Source organism: Calliphora vicina, chromosome 3 (assembly GCF_958450345.1).
Source record: "Calliphora vicina chromosome 3, idCalVici1.1, whole genome shotgun sequence".
NCBI lineage: Eukaryota > Metazoa > Arthropoda > Insecta > Diptera > Calliphoridae > Calliphora > Calliphora vicina.
This window is the reverse complement of record NC_088782.1, coordinates 38,464,785-38,490,007: the sequence shown is the minus strand read 5'-3', so window position 1 is coordinate 38,490,007 and position 25,223 is coordinate 38,464,785. Positions and strand designations below refer to the sequence as shown.

Here is a 25,223-nt window from a genome sequence, read left to right as displayed (position 1 = left end):
TCGATATACTATCGGCCACATTTGATTTTACGAAGGTTATTTGCACAAAAATTGCAAGAAACAAAAATTCTTTTGTTAGGTTTTTGTTTTATTTTTGACTTGGCAATGTACACACATACACACGCCAACACGCCCCTACATATGTATACGCTGAAAAATGTTCATAAACAAGGAGAGAACGATGCATTGTTACGCTCTTTGTTTTTGCTACTTTCCCTTTTGTCTTCCAACCAGAATAATGAATTTCTTCAACAAAAACATTTTAGTTTGCTTAAACACACACATCCCTGAATACACAGCTAGTTTGAGCAAGAGAGCAATGAGATGTATTTTCATGAATATTGTTGTGTTGTGATGATGTTAGTAGATATTTAATACAACATTTTAACGAAACTATAGTTTAGTTGAACGTGAAATGTCAAACAACATGGACAAATATAAGTTAATCGCTGAAGTCCGCAAGCGACCTGCACTATGGGATATTAAAAGCGAAGAACATAGATCCGTAAATATACTTCAAACAGCGTGGAAAGATGTGGCTGCCGCTATGGGATCAAATGGTAGTACAGTTTGATCTGAACTTCAAGTTATATTGTACTTGACACTAAATATATATTTTTTTTTAACATTTTCTACATTTACAGTTAATGAGTGCAGTCGTAAGTGGAAAGGTTTACGGAGTACTAATCGAGAAGTAGTTAATAAGATAGAGTTACGCATCCAAGAAGCTAAACAGAAAGGTTCATATAATCCTAACAATGACTATGGCAGTGAGTGGACTTATTTGGAACACATGAAATTTATGAATGAAATTAAAAAACCAACTGTTAATGACCACAAAAGTGATCTGGAAATGTCAAACGCCATAGACAAATTTAAGTTGATCGCTGAAATACAAAAGAGACCTGCACTATGGGATATTAAAAGCGAAGAACATAGATCCCAAAAAATTCGTCAAAAAGTGTGGAAAGATGTGGCTGTCGCTATGGGATCAAATGGTAGTACAGTTTGCTATGAACTTGACACTAAACTTATTTTTAAACATTTTCTACATTTACAGTTTATGAGTGTAGTCGTATCTGGAAACATTTACGGGATATGAGTCGAACAATACTTAAGAAGAGAGAATTACGCATCAAAGAAGCTAAACTGAATGGTTCATATAATCCTAACATGGCCTATATCACTCAGTGGCCTTATCTTGAACACATGGAATTTTTTCATGGCATTAAACTTGGGAACCCATCTGCTAATGAAAACAAAAGTGACGATAGTGACTCAAACCAAGTTTCCAAAGTTCATAATATGGACAATACTAAGATGGAACCTGAGCGTGATCTAGAAATGTCAAACGCCATGGACATATTTAAGTTAATCGCTGAAGTACGAAAGAGACCTGCACTATGGGATATTAAAAGCGAAGAACATAAATCCAAAATAATTCATCAAAAAGTGTGGAAAGATCTGGCTGTCGCTATGGGATCAGATGGTCGTACAGTTTGATATGAACGCCAAGTTATATTCTACTTGAACACTAAACTTATTTTTAAACATTTGCTACAATTACAGTTAGTGTCTGCAGGTGTAAGTGGAGAAGTTTACGGTGTCGTAATCTAGCAATAGTTAATAAGACAGAGTTACGCATTCAAGAAGCTAAACAGAAAGGTTCATATAATCCTAACAATGACTATGGCAGTGGGTGGATTTATTTGGAACACATGAAATTTATGAATGACATTAAAAAACCATCTGTTAGTGACCACAAAAGTGATCTAGAAATGTCAAACAGATTTAAGTTGATCGCTGAAATACGAAAGAGACCAGCACTATGGGATATAAAAAGCAAAGAACATGGTTCCCAAAGAATCCGTCAAAAAGCATGGAAAGATCTGTCTGTCGCTATGGGATCAGATGGTACTACAGTTTGATATGAACTCCAAGTTATATTGTACTTGATGCTAAACATATTTTTAAACATTTTATACATTTATAGTTAATGACTGCCGTCGTATCTGGAAAAATTTAAGGACCACTAATCAAGTAATAGCTAAGGGCATAACGTTACGCATCCAAGAAGCTAAACTGAAAGGTTCATATAATCCTATCAAAAAAAAATATAGCAGTAATTGGCCATATTTCGAAGCCATGGAATTTATTAAAAACAATACAAAAGATTCGATTAAACTTTGTTCTTCAGATGACAAATTGCAGTTAATCGCTGAAGTCCGAAATAGGCCTGAACTATGGGATTTTAAAAGCAAAGAACATAGATCCTGTTTATCTGCTGCCGAAGTGTGGAAAGATCTGGCTGTTAGTTTGGGATCAGATGGTAAGACAAATTGATCAAAACTCTAATGGTTTTATTATCTATACATAACATACATATTACATAAACATTATTTCTTTTTACTTCGTCTACATATTATAATTTCACTGATTACCAATTTCAACAAAACTACATCAATTTGCAATATTTCATAAATTTTTTAATACATTTTTGTTCACATGTAGCCATATTTCAACTAACTTGTTGAAACAATATTAAGAAAGAACTATTTAAAATAAAATTAGTTAATTAAACAGTTTTTTCTTTAGTTACGATAAAAAAAGAATTTAATAATTTCCTACAATTGCAGTTGAAACATGCCAGCGTAACTGGATAACTTTATGTAAGTCATATAAGAGATTAGTTAGGAGTCTAGAGTCACGCATCAAAGAAGCTAAACTGAATGGTTCATATAGTCCTAACAAAAAATATAGGAGTCAGTGGCCTTATTTTGAACACATGGAATTTATGAAGGACAATACAACAGGTTCGATTAAACTTCGTAATTCAGGTGACAAATTTAAGTTAATCGCTGAAGTCCGAAATAGGCCTGAGCTATGGTGTAATAAACGCAATGAATATAGACCCCGTTTAGTCTTAAAGAAGTCATGGGAAGATCTGGCTCGTGCTATGGGATCAGATGGTAATACAGTTTGATTTAAATTCCATGTTATAAATGACACAAAATATATTTTTAAAAATTACCTACAATTACAGTTGATGACTGCAAGCGTAAATGGACAAGTTTATTGCTGGGGTATCGAGTAGAAGTTAAGAAGTTAGAGTTACGTATTAAAGAAGATAAGTTGAAAGGTTTATATAATCCTAAAAAGGAATACAGATCTAATTGGATTTTTTATGAACGCATGAAATTTTGCGATTACATTAAAAACCCATGTCTCATGGAACTTGGGAACACATCTGTTAATGACAATAATAGTGACGATAATGACTCAAATCAAGTTTCCGAATTTCAAAATATGGACAATTATAAGATGGAACCAGAGCTTGATCTAGAACCAGAAGTGTATTTACCAGATGACGAACATAATTCCCCTCAAACATCTGTCGGTGTGAAATCAAATTTTAGCGTTATTAATTTAGCGGAAAACCCAGATAAACCAACATTAAATTGGAAGTGTACTAAACGCTCTTATGATCAGGCGAATTACTTGGAAGACCTTGAAAAGGAGGAGCATAACTTAATAAAGTCCACTAAGGTGGAGCTTGGGATTGATCTAGACACAGAAGTGTATATACCCGACGATGAAGATTATGACACTGACAGCCAAATGTCTGGCATGGAATTTTTAAGCGAACCAAATTCTCCTCAAAACCAAGAGTCAGCAGATGATAAACCATCGTCAACAGGTGGGAACTGCACTAAACGATCTTATGAGCGGGCGAATTTATTGGAAGATATTGTAAAGGAGGAGCATAACTTAACAAAGTCCGTTAAGGTGGAACCTGGGCTTGATCTAGACCCAGAAATGTATATACCCGACGATGAAGATTATGACACTGACAGCCAAATGTCTGGCATGGAATTTTTAAGCGAACCAAATTCTCCTCAAAACCCAGAGCCAGCAGATGATACACCATCGTCAACAGGTGGAAACTGCAGTAAACGATCTTACGATCAGGCGAATTTATTGGAGGATATTGAAAAGAAGGATTCCAACTTAATTAAATCTGTACGTTCCAATGACATGGTTCCTGTTATCGATTCCGACTATAATTTCTTGGTCAGTTTTTTGCCGAAAATGAAAAAGATTAATGAGTTGCAAAATTTACAGTTTCGTGCAAAAATTATCGATTTGATAATGGATATTGCGAAAGAATGAAAATTCAGGCAATTATTTTAAGTTTAATTTGAAATTTTATTTTAGCATTTTAAACTCATTTCAGTAATAAATTATTAAAAATATCTTTAGTTAATAAAACTTAGTTTTTTTTATTTTATAATGAGTGTCGAATGGAAAAAAATTGTGTTGGAATACAATACATATTAAACGATATGTATTGATGTGTTAAATAAGGAAAAAAATGAGTTTGTAAATGAAGTTTTACTCTTTTTTTTTGAAATGGATGTAAAAACTTTTGTTATTTTTAGGCATATTAAGGGAAAATTATTTGAATTTTTTTTATATAGATAGATAGGTAGATTAAATACCGGATTAGATTTTAAGCGAATTATAGAATCATTCCAACAAAATATAATTCTAATGATCATTGTGAAAGGCTGGAAATACAGTTTTAGTTTCTTATTCTTACTTTTTTTTCACATTCGCAAATATTATACAAATCATCAGCCACACACAAAAATTGTTAATAAATAATTTTAGTAGATACAAATTTAATTCCAAACGTCCATCTCTGACAACTAAAAACAACCAATAACTAGAGTACACACAAACATACATACAAGAGAGCAGAGAGCAGGTATTTTATTTATATACATTTCGGTTTTGTTGAGTATTTGCGTTTAGTGTTGTCATGATGTTTAGTATAACATTTTAACGAAACTATAGTTTAGTTGAGCGAGAATTGTCAGACGTCATGGACAGAAAAAAATTGATCGCTGAAGTGCGAAAGAGACCTGAACTATGGGATTTTCAAAGCGAAGAACATAGAACCTGCTTATCTTTGGCAGATGTGTGGAAGGATCTGGCTGTCAGTATGGGATCAGATGGTAATTTATTTCGATCTAAATTCCAAGTTATACTAAATATTTTCAATAATTTCAAACAATTACAGCTGATAAATGTCAGGGTAACTGGATAACTTTATGTAAGTTATATCGGAAAATAGTGAAGCAAATAGAGTTACGCATCAAAGAAGATATGTTGAAAGGTTTATATGATCCCAATAATGACTATAGCAGTAAGTGGATTTATTTTGAGGCCATGGAATTTATGAAGGACATTCAAACAGGTCCGATAAAACTTCGTAATTCATCTCACAGATTTAACTTAATCGCTGAAATCCGAAAAAGGCCAGCAATATGGGATATTCAAAGTAAAGAACATAAATGAAGTAGAATTTTGCAACAAACTTGGAAAGAATTGGGCCGCGCTATGGGAGCAGATGGTAATACAAATTGATCTAAATTACAAATTTTACATGGCATTAACAATATTTTTAACAATTTCCTTCATTTATAGTTGATTTCTGCAAGCGTAAATGGAAACAGTTAAGGGGTAGTTATACCGAAGAACTGAAGAAGTTAGAGTTACGCATCGTAGAAGATAAGATAAATGGTTCGTATGATCCCAACAATGAGTATAAATGTACCTGGATCTTTTTTGAACACATGAAATTTATTGATGGCACTATAATGCCAAGACCCTTGAAACGTGGTAATGACAATAATAGTGCCGATAAGAACTCTCCCCCATCACCTTCACATCTTAGACAAAATTCATCGGAAAACCAAACGACAGCAGATGATAAGCCAACAACCTCAAATGGGAAGTGTACTAAACGCTCTTACGATCAGGCGAATTTCTTGGAAGATATCGAAAAGGATAAGCACAAGTTAATTAAAACGCCACATTCAGATATAACAGATTCCAATAATATGGTTCATCTTACCGATTCCGACTATAATTTCTTGGTCAGTTTTTTGCCGCAAATGAAAAAGATCAATGTGCTGCAAAACTTACAGTTTCGTACAAAAATTACCAATTTGATGTTAAGTCTTATGTCACAGTCTAAGGCTAACTAACGATACAGTGTTTGTCTCTTCATCGCGCGAAAGTAAATTCGAAAAATTATTCTTAGTTTAGTTAGTGTATGAAACATAATTTTAACTTGTTAATATCGATCTTCAACACACATTTTAATAATAAATAATTAAAAATATATTTTTAATTAATAAAATAACTCAAATGATAAGTAACAAATCATAAACAGATCTTTTATTTAATTTTCTTTTATGTCAATTAATATAATCATTCCAACAATATGTATATAATTCTTCTAATCATTATGAAAAGCTGGAAAAATAAATGTCTGTCTCCTTCATTATACAAATTATTTAAAATTAAAATTAATTCCAAACATCCATCTCTGACATTGGCAGCTTAAAATAACGAATAACATGAAAACACACACACACAAATATTTGTATAAACAGCCAGATTGTGAAAGAGAGCAAAGAGCTGTTATTTTATTTATGGACATTTCGCTTTTGTTGAGTATTTTCGTGTAGTGTTGTTATGTTGTGATGATGTTTGTAGTATTTAATATAACATTTTAACGAAACTGTAGTTTAGTTGAGCGAGAAATGTCAGACGCCATGGACAAATTTAAGTTAATCGCTGAAATACGAAAGAGACGTGAACTATGGGATTTTGAAAGCGAAGAACATAGAAACTGCTTATCTTTGGCAGATGTGTGGAAGGATCTATCTGTCACTATGGGATCAGATGGTAATTTAATTCGATCTAAATCATGATTTATACCTATTACTAAATATATTTCCAATAACTTGTTACAATTACAGTTGACAAATGCAAGTTTATCTGGATGAATTTATTGAAGGGATATCGGAGTATAGTGAAGCGTATAGATTTATACATCAAAGCAGACAAGTTGAAAGGTTCATATGATCCCAACAATGACTATAGCAGTAAGTGGGTTTATTTAAAATCCATGGAATTTATGAGGAACATACCAGCAGGTCCGAGTAAACATCGTTATGCATCTGACAAATTAAAGTTAATCGCTGAAATCCGCAAGAGGCCAGTACTATGGGATCTTCAAACTAAAAGAAATTCTAGAGTTTTGCAACAAACGTGGAAACAATTGAGTCGCATTATGGGAGCAGATGGTAATACATTTTGATCTAAATTCCAAGTTATACATGACACTAAAAATATTTTGAACAATTTCCTACTACATTTTACAGTTGATGACTGCAAGCGTAAATGGAAAATTTTACGGGGTATTTATCGCAAAGAAGTTATGAAGTTAGAATTACGCATCGTAGAAGACAAGTCAAATGGTTCGTATAGTCCTAACAATGAGTATACAAGTAAGTGGAGTTTTTATGAACACATGAAATTTATTGATGGCATTAAAAATCAAAGACCCCTGAAAAGTGTTAACTCATATGTTAGTGACAACAATCAATCACCATCAAATCTTAGTGGTCAAAATTCATCGGAAAACCAAGATGATATACCAACAACCTCAAATGGTAAGTGTACTAAACGTTCTTACGATCAGGCGAATTTTTTTAAATCACCAGTTTCAGATATAACAGATTCCAATGATATGGTTCATGTTACCGATGCCGACTATAATTTCTTGATGAGTTTCTTGCCGCAAATGAAAAAGATCAATGAGTTGGAAAACTTTCAGTTTCGAGCACAAATCACCGATTTGATGTTGGATATTGTGTCGGAGTCTATGGCTAACTAACAATACAGTGTATGTTCTGCCATAGCTGAAAATAAATTCTAAAAATTATTCTTAGTTTAGTTAGTGTATGAAACATTATTTTAACTTGTTAATAGCAGTATTCAACACACATTTTAATAATGAATAAATAAAAATATATATGTATGTATATCCATATTCTTAATTAATAAAATAAGAGTTTTTGTTCGCCTGGAAAGTGTGTAGGATAACCACTCAAATGATAAGTAAAAAAGCATAAATAAAAATCATTTTAATTTCGAGCTTTTTGAAATTTGTTCTTCAGTAATTTTGGTCCAAGATTTTTTAGTGCATTTTTAGAACATTTAAAAGTAATTTTTTTTAGAGATGGACAATTGCTTTTATTATGGCAACTAATAGAATCATTCCAACAAAATATAATTCCTCTAAGCCTCATGAAAAGCTGGAAAAATACAATTTTTGTTTCTCAGTTTAACTTTTGTCAACCATAAATGTCTGACTCCTTCATTATACAAATTATAAAACATAGGGTAACATAGAGACGAGACGTAATTGTCAAAAACCTAAGTCTGTTGTCAAAAATCTATCTCCTGCAACAACAAAATACATGCTAGTCAATGTATTTTGTTGTTGTATCAAACATATGATTTGTTGTATTTTTGTTTGACAAATTGGAGTGTCTCGTCTCTATGTATAATTCTCTATGTTATAAAACACACAAATTCTGTTAAATAATTATAAAATTAATTCCAAACATCCATCTCTGACACTGGCAGCTGAAAACAACCAATAACTTGAATACACACACTCACGAATTTATACACATCTATAGGAAGAGAAAGAGAGCAAAGAGCAGGTAGTATTTAATTTATGTACATTTCGCTTTTGTTGAGTATTTTCGTGTAGTGTTGTTGCGTTTGTAGTATTTAATATAAAATTTGTACGAAACTGTAGTTTAGTTGAGCGAGAAATGCCAGACGCCATGGACAGATTTAAGTTAATCGCTGAAGTACGAAAGAGACGTGAACTATGGGATTTTGATAGCGAAGAACATAGAAACTGCTTATCTTTGGCAGAAGTGTGGAAGGATCTGGCTGTCACTATGGAATCAGATGGTAATTAAATTCGATCTAAATCATTATTAATTAATACTTGATACTAAATATATTTCAATAACTTCTTACAATTACAGTTGAAAAATGCAAGGGTAACTGGTTGAATTTATGTAAGATGTATCGGAGATTAGTTAAGCGTATAGATTCACTCATCAAAATAGATAAGTTGAAAGGTGTATATGATCCCAACAATGACTATAGCAGTAAATGGGTTTATTTAAAACCCATGGAATTTATGAGGAACATTCCACCAGGTCGGAGTAAACATCGTTATTCGTCTGACAAACTAAAGTTAATCGCTGAAATCCGAAAGAGGCCAGTACTATGGGATCATCAAACTAAAGGAAATGCTACAATTAGGCAACAAACGTGGAAAGAAGTGGGTCGCGCTATGGGAGAAACTGGTAATACACTTTGATCAAAATACCAAGTTATACATGACACTAAAAATATTTTTAACAATTTCCTACAATTACAGATTATGAGTGCAAGCGTAAATGGAACATTTTACGGGGTACTTATCGCCAAGAAGTTGTGAAGTTAGAGTTACTCGTCGTAGAAGATAAGACAAATGGTTCGTATGATCCTAGCAATGAGTACAAAAGTAAATGGATGTTTTTTGAACAAATGAAATTTTTTGATGACCAGAAAAATAAAAGACCCTTGAGACGTGGCAACTCATATGTTAATGACAACAATCAATCGCCGTCAAATGTTAGCGGACAAAATTCATCGGAAAACCAAGAGGAAGCAGATGATGATATAGCAACAACTTCAAATTGGAAGTGTACTAAACGCTCTTACGATCAGACGAATATAACAGATTCCAATGATATGGTTCATGTTACCGATGCCGACTATAATTTCTTGATGAGTTTCTTGCCGCAAATGAAAAACATCACTGAGTTGGAAAACTTTCAGTTTCGTGCACAAATCAGCGATTTGATGTTGGATATTGTGTCGGAGTCTATGGCTAACGATACAATGTCAGTTCTACATCACCGAATATAGATTCTAATAATTGTTCGTAATTTAATTAGTGTATGAAATTCAGTTTCAATAATAAATAATTTTTTAAACTTAATAAAATAAATGTAATAAAATAGATAATATACATTAGAGTGACAGCCGATTTTTTTTTTTTAGATTTCAAAGAGTGCCGGGTGGAATATTGTGACACTAGGCCTAAATGTTAAGTGCTGAAAATTTGAGCCAAATCGGGCAACGATTTCTGGACGCGCATCGAGGTCAAAGTTCAGATATATGCAAAATTATACTATTTATATGGGATAAATAGGTGAAACTCGTTAAATTTCTGCATTGTTTTCTAGAAATGTATAGATTTATTTATATTAATGAATATTACATTAAAAAAAATTTTTTGGAAGTTAACCCTGCATCTCCTTTGTGTCAAAATGACCCAAAAACTGTATTATCGCCAAAATTCGGAAAAAATGCAAATTTTTCAGATATTTTAAAAATTTTGCTACTAAATAAATACTTTTGCAATTGAATGCAAAAGAATCGAAATGTGTACGTAATTATCGTTGTAATGAGATATAAGTGACAAAATTTGGTTAAAAAATGTTAAAGTTATTACAAATTCGCCAGACCATTAACGTGTTTCAGGCCACTTGAACAAAAAATTTAGGAAAAAAAATTAATATATTTCGAGAAAAATTAAAATAAAAGCTCATTTTTACTTAAAATATGTCCATATTTACTTGTATATAAGTTTTTGTCTTCGTAGGATACCGTTAACCTATTCGCAGGTATGGCCAAAAAAAATAATTTTTTTTAACGGCTGTTTCAAAACTCCATTTTCAAATTTTTAAAAATTTTGTTAAACAAATTTCAGATTTTTTCGATCATCACATTGGGGTTTATTGATATCAAAATAGGGAATAAAAATATGAAAAAATTATGTCAATACCTCTTACAGTTTTTCCGTACCTGCGATTGAAATTTTGCGTTTTTCAAGAAAAACTAATTTCTTGTCCATATTTAGGCGAATGAGTCCAATTTCCTTACTGTTATAAATTTTAAGTAAAACCTATTCATAATATTATAGTCCTTATAATTTTAAATATGTTCTGAAAGTTTTACTAAAATCGGAAAACGATTACCTTTGAATCGTGAAGGTCAAAGGTCAAATTTTTCAATATTTGGAATTTCTAATGAAAAGATAGCGAAATGTTACATATTTTTGGGCCGATTTTCATGAAACATGAGGAAAATATAACATAAAGTCCAGAATTTAAAATAACAGCACAAAAATGGAAATTAACCCTTAGCAGCACTTGGGGTCCAAATTATTCTCAACTTTTAAAATCAAAAAAAACACAACCATTTTGACCCCAAGTCCTCTTAAAGGTTAAAATTCATTTTTGCACTGTTGTTGTAAATGCTAGACCCCAATATATATTTTCCTCAAGTTTCATGAAAATCGGCCCAAAAATATGTAACATTTCGCTATCTTTTCATTAGAAATTCCAAATATTGAAAAATTTGACCTTTGACCTTCACGATTCAAAGGTAATCGTTTTCCGATTTTAGTAAAACTTTCAGAACATATTTAAAATTATAAGGACTATAATATTATGAATAGGTTTTACTTAAAATTTATAACAGTAAGGAAATTGGACTCATTCGCCTAAATATGGACAAAAATTTAGTTTTTCTTGAAAAACGCAAAATTTCAATGGCAGGTACGGAAAAACTGTAAGAGGTATTGACATAATTTTTTCATATTTTTATTCCCTATTTTGATCTCAATAAACCCCAATGTGATGATCGAAAAAATCTGAAATTTGTTTAACAAAATTTTTAAAAATTTGAAAATGGAGTTTTGAAACAGCCGTTAAAAAAAATTATTTTTTTTGGCCATACCTGCGAATAGGTTAACGGTATCCTACGAAGACAAAAACTTATATACAAGTAAATATGGACATATTTTAAGTAAAAATGAGCTTTTATTTTAATTTTTCTCGAAACATCTAAATTTTTTTTCAAAATTTTTTGTTCAAGTGGCCTGAAACACGGTAATGGTCTGGCGAATTTGTAATAACTTTAACATTTTTTAATCAAATTTTGTCATTTATATCTCATTACAACGATAATTACGTACATATTTCGATTCCTTTGCATTCAATTGCAAAAGTATTTATTTAGTAGCAAATTTTTTTCAAAAACTGAAAAATTTGCATTTTTCTCTAATTTTGGCGATAATACAGTTTTTGGGTCATTTTGAACCAAAGGAGATACAGGGTTAATTTTCAAAACTTTTTTTAATGTAATATTCATTAATATAAATAAATCTATACATTTCTAGAAAACAATGCAGAAAGTTAACGAGTTTCACCTATTTATTCCATATTAACAGTAAAATTTTGCATATATCTGAACTTTGACCTCGATGCGCGTCCAGAAATCGTTGCCCGATTTTGCTCAAATTTTCAGCACTTAACATTTAGGCCTAGTGTCACAATATTCCACCCGGCACTCTTCAAAATTTTAACAAAAATTTTTTTCCATACAACTGATTGTCACTCTAATATACATATGTACATTAGAGTGACAGCCGATTTTTTTTTTTTAGATTTCAAAGAGTGCCGTGTGGAATATTGTGACACTAGGCCTAAATGTTAAGTGCTGAAAATTTGAGCCAAATCGGGCAACGATTTCTGGACGCGCATCGAGGTCAAAGTTCAGATATATGCAAAATTTTACTGATAATATGGAATAAATAGGTGAAACTCGTTAACTTTATGCATTGTTTTCTAGAAATGTGTAGATTTATTTATATTAATGAATATTACATTAAAAAAAAATTTTGGAAATTAACCTTGTATCTCCTTTGGTTCAAAATGACCCAAAAACTGTATTATCGCCAAAATTAGAGAAAAATGCAAATTTTTCAGTTTTTGAAAAAATTTTGCTACTAAATAAATACTTTTGCAATTGAATGCAAAAGAATCGAAATATGTACGTAATTATCGTTGTAATGAGATATAAATGACAAAATTTGATTAAAAAATTTCAAAGTTATTACAAATTCGCCAGACCATTAACGTGTTTCAGGCCAATTGAACAAAAAATTTAGGAAAAAAATTAAGATATTTCGAGAAAAATTAAAATAAAAGCTCATTTTTACTTAAAATATGTCCATATTTACTTGTATATGAGTTTTTGTCTTCGTAGGATATCGTTAACCTATTCGCAGGTAAGGCCAAAAAAAATAATTTTTTTTAACGGCTGTTTCAAAACTCCATTTTCAAATTTTTAAAAATTTTGTTAAACAAATTTCAGATTTTTTCGATCATCACATTGGGGTTTATTGAGATCAAAATAGGGAATAAAAATATGAAAAAATTATGTCAATACCTCTTACAGTTTTTCCGTACCTGCGATTTAAATTTTGCGTTTTTCAAGAAAAACTAATTTTTTGTCCATATTTAGGCGAATGAGTCCAATTTCCTTACTGTTATAAATTTTAAGTAAAACCTATTCATAATATTATAGTCCTTGTAATTTTAAATATGTTCTGAAAGTTTTACTAAAATCGGAAAACGATAACCTTTGAATCGTGAAGGTCAAAGGTCAAATTTTTCAATATTTGGAATTTTTCATGGAGAGATAGCGAAATGTTATATATTTTTGGGCCGATTTTCATGAAACTTGAGGAAAATATATATTGGTGTCTAGCATTTACAACAACAGTGCAAAAATGGATTTTAACCTTTAAGAGGACTTGGGGTCAAAATGGTTGTGTTTTTCGTGATTTTAAAAGTTGAGGGTAATTTGAACCCCAAGTGCTGCTAAGGGTTAATTTCCATTTTTGTGCTGTTATTTTAAATTCTGGACTTTATGTTATATTTTCCTTAAGTTGCGTTAAAATCGGCCCAAAAATATATAACATTTCGCTATCTTTTCATTAGAAATTCCAAATATTGAAAAATTTGACCTTTGACCTTCACGATTTAAAGGTTATCGTTTTCCGATTTTAGTAAAACTTTCAGAACATATTTAAAATTACAAGGAATATAATATTGTGAATAGGTTTTACTTAAAATTTATAACAGTATGGAAATTGGACTCATTCGCCTAAATATGGACAAAAAATTAGTTTTTCTTGAAAAACGCAAAATTTAAATCGCAGGTACGGAAAAACTGTAAGAGGTATTGACATAATTTTTTCATATTTTTATTCCCTATTTTGATCTCAATAAACCCCAATGTGATGATCGAAAAAATCTGAAATTTGTTTAACAAAATTTTTAAAAATTTGAAAATGGAGTTTTGAAACAGCCGTTAAAAAAAATTATTTTTTTTGGCCTTACCTGCGAATAGGTAAACGATATCCTACGAAGACAAAAACTCATATACAAGTAAATATGGACATATTTTAAGTAAAAATGAGCTTTTATTTTAATTTTTCTGGAAATATCTTAATTTTTTTCCTAAATTTTTTGTTCAATTTGCCTGAAACACGTTAATGGTCTGGCGAATTTGTAATAACTTTGAAATTGTTTAATCAAATTTTGTCATTTATATCTCATTACAACGATAATTACGTACATATTTCGATTCTTTTACATTCAATTGCAAAAGTATTTATTTAGTAGCAAAATTTTTTCAAAAACTGAAAAATTTGCATTTTTCTCTAATTTTGGCGATAATACAGTTTTTGGGTCATTTTGAACCAAAGGAGATACAGGGCTAATTTCCAAAAATTTTTTTTTAATGTAATATTCATTAATATAAATAAATCTACACATTTCTAGAAAACAATGCAGAAAGTTAACGAGTTTCACCTATTTATTCCATATTAACCGTAAAATTTTGCATATATCTGAACTTTGACCTCGATGCGCGTCCAGAAATCGTTGCCCGATTTGGCTCAAATTTTCAGCACTTAACATTTAGGCCTAGTGTCACAATATTCCACCCGGCACTCTTCAAAATTTTAACAAAAATTTTTTTCCATACAACTGATTGTCACTCTAATGTACATATAAGTTTGTTATTCAGTTCTTAATTTAATTTCTACATTTTTCATTTGTGACCCAACAAATGGCTGAGATATAAGGAAAAAACCGGTATAACCTCGATTTTTGGCCTATTTTTGAACTGTATTTGTATTACTAAGTCATTAATATAGACAATATTGGTATCTAATGATAGATATTTCCAAGTCCATTGCAACGATGAATATAAGACTATAGTAAGTTGGACCAATAATTGGGTCAAAATCGGGAAAAATATTTTTTAACCCGAATTTTTTTTTCATTAAAAAAAATTTGTAATAAATTCTTTTTCAAAAAAAAAAAAAAAACTTAAAAAAAATTTAAAAAAAAAAATGTAAATTTTGTTTACTAAAAATATTTTTAAAAATTTATTTTTAAATATAATTTGGTGAAGGATATGTATATAAGAAACTTGTTTCATTGTAGGAATGTTTATTAGAGTTTTGCCAAGATCAAAATATTCACCCCTATCGCGAATCAATATTTCACATGAAATATTTTCCCTTTTCCTTTTTTCGTTCATCAACTTTGTTCACGTGAAAAAATTCCCCTTGTTGTGAAATTTTTAGATGGAATTTTGTAAACAATAAACAGCTGCTACGAACAAAATCAACTATTGTGAATGTAAAGTTCATCGTGATATTCCCGATAGCAATTTTCCCTTCGAGGGAAATGTATATTTCATGGGAACAAAATTTCACATGTTATTGCCGATAGGGGTGATTGTAAGAATACCACTCATACTTATTAAGCTTGTTGATGTAATTCAATAATAAGAAAAAATCTGAAACACATTTTTCAATTAAGTGCTTAATTTCTATCAGAAATTGGAAATTTCTATATCAATAAATAGGTCTGTTCATTTACTTTCCCAGTAAATACTTGCAACGAGAGAATAAAATAAAAATTTACAAAATTACACTCTTAAATTCTCAAAAATAGTAAAAAGTAAATGAACGCTTTTCCAGTAACAATTGTTTTATGCACACAATTTTCTTATTTTATTCCTTTTAAAATGTATAAATACTCACATTTTCTTCAATTGTATTGAAAATTCTTTTTTTTTACATTTTTTCACCACAAAAATAAAATTATAAATAAATAAACATTAACACAAAACATATGAAATATAAGCTGAAATATAACGAGTTCAAAATAGAACTTGTAATCATAGCTGCCAGATTTGACGATTTTTGGTTTCAAAAATAGCAATTTGACGATTTGACGATTTCTTTCTCGAAAATGACGATTTTCTGCATTATGAAAATATGATACTATTTTAAGAAATAGTTAAATATATTCTCATTTTGTTGGTGAATATGAAAAGCAATATATAGATTTTGAATTTGGTCAATTAAATTACTGAAATAAAACGGGAAAATCTAAAGCAACTTTTTCTATTTTGACAAAATTTATTCAGAATATAATGACATTACCCCATTCAATTGAAGCCGCCAAGCTTGAATTTATTCTTTAATCTCAGGTATTATTACCTTTCGAATGGACCACTTAAAGCGTGGTGCTATATTTTAATGAAATTATCTTTAAATAATAATGTCAGATTGTTTTTTCGGGTCATAATAAAGATTTAGACATTAAATTCTATTTTATGTGTTTTATTTAAAATTAAAAAAAACTTCTGAATGAAACCTTATATTATAATTAAATTGAGCTTTACTTTTTTATTTTAGTGATCCCTTATTTATAAACTTCAATTTTAAAAATTTTTTTTTGATATACGTTATGTTTTCGTTCTCTTTTTAAATAGAAATTTAAAATTCCTGTTAGAAATCTTGACCTTTTTAATTTTCCGATTTTTTTTTGACGATTTTTAAAATTCTAAATGACGATTATTTTCTTTTTTATCGGGATATTGACGATTTTTTCCCAAATTCATCTGGCAGCCCTGCTTGTAATAGTTTGCAACGAGAGAACACTCTCTAAAATGTATACGCTCTTGATTTTTTCTCTACTTGCAAGTTTTTTGAGTTAATGAACGCTTTACCAGTAACAATTGTTACTAACTAGTAACAACTTTTAGTTATTGAACATAGCTAATATGTTTTAAAATAAAAAAATATCATTATTATTATTATTATTTTATTTATTAATAATGTGTGTGAAGATAAATTCGTATTTAACTAGCACAGACAAAAACCACATTTTTTAACATTGCTCATTTTACAGTCAACAGAGCACTGTTAATCACTTAACACTCTTGATAATTGAATTATAATACAAAAATACGTCTGAAATAGGTATCAGAAATAATTTCAGAAACAATTTCAGAAATATAAAAAATTAAAAAAAATATTTCAGATGTTTTTTTTATAATAATATTAAAAAAAAAACATTTTGAAAAAAGTCACTTTTATGATGAAGTTCAGGCGACGAATTTGGAAAAATATGGAGTTGCACACGTAACCCACTATATACGAATGGTAGTCCAATGGGTCCTAAATGCGACTGCATAAGTCGAATTTCTGAAATAATTTTGGAATTTGAGAAAAACAGTTTTTAAAAAAAGTCTATTTTGAAAAAAGTCACTTTTATGATGAAGTTCAGGCGACGAATTTGGAAAAATATGGAGTTGCACACGTAACCCATTATATACTAATGGTAGTCCAATGGGTCCTAAATGCGACTGCATAAGTCGAATTTCTGAAATAATTTTGGAATTTGAGAAAAACAGTTTTTAAAAAAAGTCTATTTTGAAAAAAGTAAATTTTATGATGAAGTTCAGGCGACGAATTTGGAAAAATATGGAGTTGCACACGTAACCCACTATATACGAATGGTAGTCCAATGGGTCCTAAATGCGACTGCATAAGTCGAATTTCTGAAATAATTTTGGAATTTGAGAAAAACTGCTTTTAAAAAAAGTCTATTTTGAAAAAAGTCACTTTTATGATGAAGTTCAGGCGACGAATTTGGAAAAATATGGAGTTGCACACGTAACCGACTATATACGAATGGTAGTCCAATGGGTCCTAAATGCGACTGCATAAGTCGAATTTCTGAAATAATTTTGGAATTTGAGAAAAACAGTTTTTAAAAAAAGTCTATTTTGAAAAAAGTCACTTTTATGATGAAGTTCAGGCGACGAATTTGGAAAAATATGGAGTTGCACACGTAACCCACTATATACGAATGGTAGTCCAATGGGTCCTAAATGCGACTGCATAAGTCGAATTTCTGAAATAATTTTGGAATTTGAGAAAAACAGTTTTTAAAAAAAGTCTATTTTGAAAAAAGTCACTTTTATGATGAAGTTCAGGCGACGAATTTGGAAAAATATGGAGTTGCACACGTAACCCACTATATACGAATGGTAGTCCAATGGGTCCTAAATGCGACTGCATAAGTCGAATTTCTGAAATAATTTTGGAATTTGAGAAAAACAGTTTTTAAAAAAAGTCTATTTTGAAAAAAGTCACTTTTATGATGAAGTTCAGGCGACGAATTTGGAAAAATATGGAGTTGCACACGTAACCCACTATATACGAATGGTAGTCCAATGGGTCCTAAATGCGACTGCATAAGTCGAATTTCTGAAATAATTTTGGAATTTGAGAAAAACAGTTTTTAAAAAAAGTCTATTTTGGAAAAAGTCAATTTTATGATGAAGTTCAGGCGACGAATTTGGAAAAATATGGAGTTGCACACGTAACCCACTATATACTAATGGTAGTCCAATGGGTCCTAAATGCGACTGCATAAGTCGAATTTCTGAAATAATTTTGGAATTTGAGAAAAACAGTTTTTAAAAAAAGTCTATTTTGAAAAAAGTCACTTTTATGATGAACTTCAGGCGACGAATTTGGAAAAATATGGAGTTGCACACGTAACCCACTATATACGAATGGTAGTCCAATGGGTCCTAAATGCGACTCCATAAGTCGAATTTCTGAAATAATTTTGGAATTTGAGAAAAACAGTTTTTAAAAAAAGTCTATTTTGAAAAAGTCACTTTTATGATGAACTTCAGGCGACGAATTTGGAAAAATATGGAGTTGCACACGTAACCCACTATATACGAATGGTAGTCAAATGGGTCCTAAATGCGACTGCATAAGTCGAATTTCTGAAATAATTTTGGAATTTGAGAAAAACAGTTTTTAAAAAAAGTTTATTTTGAAAAAAGTCAATTTTATGATGAAGTTCAGGCGACGAATTTGGAAAAATATGGAGTTGCACACGTAACCCACTATATACGAATGGTAGTCCAATGGGTCCTAAATGCGACTGCATAAGTCGAATTTCTGAAATAATTTTGGAATTTGAGAAAAACTGTTTTTAAAAAAAGTCTATTTTGAAAAAAGTCACTTTTATGATGAAGTTCAGGCGACGAATTTGGAAAAATATGGAGTTGCACACGTAACCCATTATATACTAATGGTAGTCCAATGGGTCCTAAATGCGACTGCATAAGTCGAATTTCTGAAATAATTTTGGAATTTGAGAAAAACAGTTTTTAAAAAAAGTCTATTTTGAAAAAAGTCACTTTTATGATGAAGTTCAGGCGACGAATTTGGAAAAATATGGAGTTGCACACGTAACCCACTATATACGAATGGTAGTCCAATGGGTCCTAAATGCGACTGCATAAGTCGAATTTCTGAAATAATTTTGGAATTTGAGAAAAACTGCTTTTAAAAAAAGTCTATTTTGAAAAAAGTCACTTTTATGATGAAGTTCAGGCGACGAATTTGGAAAAATATGGAGTTGCACACGTAACCGACTATATACGAATGGTAGTCCAATGGGTCCTAAATGCGACTGCATAAGTCGAATTTCTGAAATAATTTTGGAATTTGAGAAAAACAGTTTTTAAAAAAAGTCTATTTTGAAAAAAGTCACTTTTATGATGAAGTTCAGGCGACGAATTTGGAAAAATATGGAGTTGCACACGTAACCCACTATATACGAATGGTAGTCCAATGGGTCCTAAATGCGACTGCATAAGTCGAATTTCTGAAATAATTTTGGAATTTGAGAAAAACAGTTTTTAAAAAAAGTCTATTTTGAAAAAAGTCACTTTTATGATGAAGTTCAGGCGACGAATTTGGAAAAATATGGAGTTGCACACGTAACCCACTATATACTAATGGTAGTCCAATGGGTCCTAAATGCGACTGCATAAGTCGAATTTCTGAAATAATTTTGGAATTTGAGAAAAACAGTTTTTAAAAAAAGTCTATTTTGAAAAAAGTCACTTTTATGATGAACTTCAGGCGACGAATTTGGAAAAATATGGAGTTGCACACGTAACCCACTATATACGAATGGTAGTCCAATGGGTCCTAAATGCGACTGCATAAGTCGAATTTCTGAAATAATTTTGGAATTTGAGAAAAACAGTTTTTAAAAAAAGTCTATTTTGAAAAAAGTCACTTTTATGATGAAGTTCAGGCGACGAATTTGGAAAAATATGGAGTTGCACACGTAACCCACTATATACGAATGGTAGTCCAATGGGTCCTAAATGCGACTGCATAAGTCGAATTTCTGAAATAATTTTGGAATTTGAGAAAAACTGTTTTTAAAAAAAGTCTATTTTGAAAAAAGTCACTTTTATGATGAAGTTCAGGCGACGAATTTGGAAAAATATGGAGTTGCACACGTAACCCACTTTAAAAGTGACTTTTTAAAAGTGACTTTTTTCAAAATAGACTTTTTTTAAAAACTGTTTTTCTCAAATTCCAAAATTATTTGAGAAATTCGACTTATGCAGTCGCATTTAGGACCTATTGGACTACCATTCGTATATAGTGGGTTACGTGTGCAACTCCATATTTTTCCAAATTCGTCGCCTGAACTTCATCATAAAATTGACTTTTTTCAAAATAGACTTTTTTTAAAACTGTTTTTCTCAAATTCCAAAATTATTTCAGAAATTCGACTTATGCAGTCGCATTTAGGACCCATTGGACTACCATTCGTATATAGTGGGTTACGTGTGCAACTCCATATTTTTCCAAATTCGTCGCCTGAACTTCATCATAAAAGTGACTTTTTTCAAAATAGACTTTTTTTAAAAACTGTTTTTCTCAAATTCCAAAATTATTTCAGAAATTCGACTTATGCAGTCGCATTTAGGACCCATTGGACTACCATTCGTATATAGTGGGTTACGTGTGCAACTCCATATTTTTCCAAATTCGTCGCCTGAACTTCATCATAAAATTTACTTTTTTCAAAATAGACTTTTTTTAAAAACTGTTTTTCTCAAATTCCAAAATTATTTCAGAAATTCGACTTATGCAGTCGCATTTAGCACCCATTGGACTACCATTCGTATATAGTGGGTTACGTGTGCAACTCCATATTTTTCCAAATTCGTCGCCTGAACTTCATCATAAAATTGACTTTTTTCAAAATAGACTTTTTTTAAAAACTGTTTTTCTCAAATTCCAAAATTATTTCAGAAATTCGACTTATGCAGTCGCATTTAGGACCCATTGGACTACCATTCGTATATAGTGGGTTACGTGTGCAACTCCATATTTTTCCAAATTCGTCGCCTGAACTTCATCATAAAAGTGACTTTTTTCAAAATAGACTTTTTTTAAAAACTGTTTTTCTCAAATTCCAAAATTATTTCAGAAATTCGACTTATGCAGTCGCATTTAGGACCCATTGGACTACCATTCGTATATAGTGGGTTACGTGTGCAACTCCATATTTTTCCAAATTCGTCGCCTGAAGTTCATCATAAAAGTGACTTTTTTCAAAATGTTTTTTTTTAATATTATTATAAAAAAAACATCTGAAATATTTTTTTTAATTTTTTATATTTCTGAAATTATTTCTGAAATTATTTCTGATACCTATTTCAGACGTATTTTTGTATTATAATTCAATTATCAAGAGTGTTAAGTGATTAACAGTGCTCTGTTGACTGTAAAATGAGCAATGTTAAAAAATGTGGTTTTTGTCTGTGCTAGTTAAATACGAATTTATCTTCACACACATTTATTAATAGCAAATTAAATTTACATATCAATATTAGAAAATTAGGAACTGGCTACTGAGGCCTTCGTCCTAAAAAATATCATATTTTTCAATACAAATTTAAAATTGTTCTTGGGAAAATTTTGAATTATTAATCCCCATATTCATAAAATATTTTGAATTTAAACAATATTTTAAAGCAAATTTTCCATACAAAATTTGATTTTAAAATGTTGTTTAAATTTAAAATTCGGCCTTAAGTATGTAGTGATAGTGTAATATCTTATGGACACAAATGCTTGTGAGTTTTTCAAAAATTTTCTTCTTTTTGCTATCCGTTGATCAGTTCTAGTTAAAATGGAAATAATTACCAGCAATTTTGTAAAAATTTGCACAACTTTGGCAACTATTCTTATAGCGTAGGTGTGTTATATCAAATACAAAATATAATGTTATAATAAAATCAAAGTTAAATTAACGATACAGTCAGTACACATCAAATGAATGAATTATTATACATACAACTTCAATGTTTTATTGATTTGTATAAGTTTAGCTGTTGCCCGTTAAAAAAAGCGCTAATTTCAGCATAAATTTCAACAAGATAGCATTACTGTCTGACACTTTAGTACACACATATAAAGAGAATGAGAAATGAAAAGAAAATGTAAAAAAAATGTGCCATCTATAACAGCACAATATGTTTTCTTCATGTTCGCTTTTGTTCGTATTTTTGTTATTGTATGTAGGTGAGTGTGTGTATTTGTTGTTGATGTTTTTTTTATTTTTTTTTTTGTATTTTGAAGTTGATTGTTGTAGATGACGAATACACATTTGTATTCGTTAAATTTGAACGAACATTATAGTTTAGTTTTGCGAGAACCATCAAAGGCAATGGACAGGTTTCGTTTAATCGCTGAAATACGTAAGATTGCCAACACATAGAGAGATCACGTATAAAAATAGCAGATTTATGGAGAGAAGTTGCCAGCGGTGTCGGAGCAGATGGTAGTTTAACTTAGTTTACATTCAAATTAATATAATACATATTGTAGGTACTTAAATTTGTTTTTTTCTTTATCTATTTTTTTTGGTTTATTACAGTTACAGTGGAGGCTTGCAAGGGTAAATGGAAACATTTACGTGATGCCTATCGTACTGAGATGAGACGTTCTCAGCATCGTATTGATAGGGATATACGTAAGTGTAAATATGATCCCAATAAAAATTACGGCAGCAAGTGGATGTATTTTGAGCATATGAAATTTCTTGAGTTGGGCACCAAACCACGTAGCATTAAAGGCTATAAATCAAACGATAACGATTCCGATCAAGGCTCAAATTTCCATAACAATGAAAATTCTCAGTTAGATTCTGAAATTAGCAGCGTCTATCATGGTGATCAACGTAGTAATAAGTTACAAATCCAATGGCCAACACTCTTGGGACCACCGCCCCTAAGAAGATTCGATGCTATAAAACGTAATGCCTCTCTAAATGACAGCGATAATACAGCATGTTATATTGCAAAACCTAAAAGTACTTACTATCAAATAAATTTCTTAGAAGATTCGGACAAAGAGGAGCTATTAATGAGATCTACAACATCGAATCATTGTGGCAATGAAGATAAATCCAGTTCCAATGATAATGAATCCAGCAAACATTCTCCATATCCTCAGTTTCAGGATGTAGACAATATGTGTATTAAGATAGAGCCTGATATTGAAATTGAGGCCGACATATACCCCATGGACAACGAGGAGAGTAATAGCTCTCATGGCAAACAATACCGTAAAGAAAATTCCCTTAAATCACCGCCAGCTAAGAAACTACGAGTTATGGACAAGAATTCAACACCTAAACCAAAAGGTAACAAACCTTCTGAACGCTCTAACTTTTTAAACGATCACGCAATAGCAGCAGAAAACTTATTAATTCCTACTAGGCCACCCCTAGATATTGGCGATCCCGATAATAATTTTCTCATTAGTTTTTCGTCACACATGAAATCAATGTCCCAGTTTCAAAATCTACAATTTCGCGCCAAAATGTCCGATTTAATATTGAATATTTTAACAACATCTCTTAACGCTAATACCTCTAAGCCGCTGGAAAATAATAAACATTTACATCAGAAAGCTTTGGTTGAGATACGTGATCCGGATTGTAATTTCTTGATCAGCTTTTTGCCGTATGTGAAATCCATGTGCCAACTGCAGAATTTGCAATTTCGTGCCAAAATGTCCGAATTAATGTTGACTATTTTGTCCACTTCACTAGCCGCCAACACATCTGATTCTACAACGGAGGATGCTATCTCGAATAATATTTTAAATTAGTATTATGACTTTAATATTTTAAGAAAATCATCAATTGAAAATATTATTAAAATTTATGTTTAATTAATAAATAATGTCTGGTAATACAAAAAAAATAGAAGTTATTGTAATAATTCTAAATGTGGGAGCTATATTCGACAGCTATAAAACTTATAAATCAGTTGAATAATTTACAGAAGGTAAGTCATTTTTAAATTTTGTTTCATTTAAAAAAAAAAAGTGTGAATAACCAGCTCTGATGGCAAAAACAAATTCATGCAAACTAAAAATAAGGGAGAGAATTGACAGAGTTTTTTTTCGTTTAATTCGGCTGTTATTTTGTGTATGTTTGAGTTTTGTTTCGTTATTTCCGTTTAATTCGCTGGCAAACAGAGCAGATTGAGAGAGAACATTATTTTCGTTTAATTTAACAAACATCGTGTGTATTTCTCATTTCTACGTTTTCGCTTTATTTCATTCGTTTATTTCGTGTCTCATTTGATGGCAAGCTGTGTTGCCAAATTTAAAGTTCATTCCTGCATACAAAATAGCCGCACAATGGCTTGGAAACAATTTATTTTGGAAATAATTCGATAGCTCGTGAACCATTGAAAATTGTACATAGTCAGATAGAGGTAAGGATACTAGCAACCATTCCTTCTATGAATCCTTGCAAATGAAAATGCCGTCAGTAACTCCTCAGCTAAGACTGTGTAAAATTGTATTTAGACCTCCTGCTATGGTTCTTGAGCTACCGTATTATATCCGAACATCAGATAGGAAAAATGCACCGAATCTCAAAAACTGACGGTACGATTTTATAATCATATTTGCCAAAATTGTATAAATATACATGTTTTCTACGAGGATTCCTTTTCAATAATATTTATACTCATTTAAAAAGTAGACACAATATCCCATATCAACAATTCTTCTTAGATTTTCATGAAAATTTGTTTTTGTATGGTGTAAATTTAAAATAAAACAAGTAAGGAAGTATGGTCGGTCAAGCCCGACCATATAATACCCTACACTAAGTAAAAGAGCAAAAACATTTTTCTTTTAAAATTTCAAT

General features: G+C 30.7%; 4 protein-coding genes across 4 annotated transcripts; all 4 read left to right on the top strand.

Moving 5' to 3' along the window:
- Positions 1 to 415: 415 nt before the first annotated feature.
- LOC135955405 (uncharacterized) lies at positions 416 to 4,170 on the top strand. Its single transcript, XM_065505755.1, has 7 exons — positions 416 to 560; positions 645 to 998; positions 1,061 to 1,492; positions 1,570 to 1,914; positions 1,994 to 2,329; positions 2,637 to 2,969; positions 3,044 to 4,170. Exons 1-7 carry the CDS (start codon positions 416 to 418, stop codon positions 4,168 to 4,170), a joined length of 3,072 nt encoding a protein of 1,023 aa, XP_065361827.1.
- A 946-nt stretch (positions 4,171 to 5,116) lies between these two features.
- On the top strand, positions 5,117 to 6,238 carry LOC135954779 (uncharacterized). The gene is made up of 2 exons (XM_065505011.1): positions 5,117 to 5,416; positions 5,491 to 6,238. The coding sequence occupies exons 1-2, from the start codon at positions 5,404 to 5,406 to the stop codon at positions 6,051 to 6,053; spliced, it is 576 nt and encodes a 191-aa protein (XP_065361083.1). The 5' UTR covers positions 5,117 to 5,403; the 3' UTR covers positions 6,054 to 6,238.
- Positions 6,239 to 6,558: 320 nt separating this feature from the next.
- Positions 6,559 to 7,753, top strand: LOC135955403 (uncharacterized). Its single transcript, XM_065505754.1, has 3 exons — positions 6,559 to 6,759; positions 6,834 to 7,160; positions 7,239 to 7,753. The coding sequence occupies exons 1-3, from the start codon at positions 6,615 to 6,617 to the stop codon at positions 7,751 to 7,753; spliced, it is 987 nt and encodes a 328-aa protein (XP_065361826.1). The 5' UTR covers positions 6,559 to 6,614.
- A 14,950-nt stretch (positions 7,754 to 22,703) lies between these two features.
- On the top strand, positions 22,704 to 24,243 carry LOC135954778 (uncharacterized). Its single transcript, XM_065505010.1, has 2 exons — positions 22,704 to 22,835; positions 22,932 to 24,243. The coding sequence occupies exon 2, from the start codon at positions 22,991 to 22,993 to the stop codon at positions 24,167 to 24,169; it is 1,179 nt and encodes a 392-aa protein (XP_065361082.1). The 5' UTR covers positions 22,704 to 22,835; positions 22,932 to 22,990; the 3' UTR covers positions 24,170 to 24,243.
- The last annotated feature ends 980 nt before the right edge of the window (positions 24,244 to 25,223 follow it).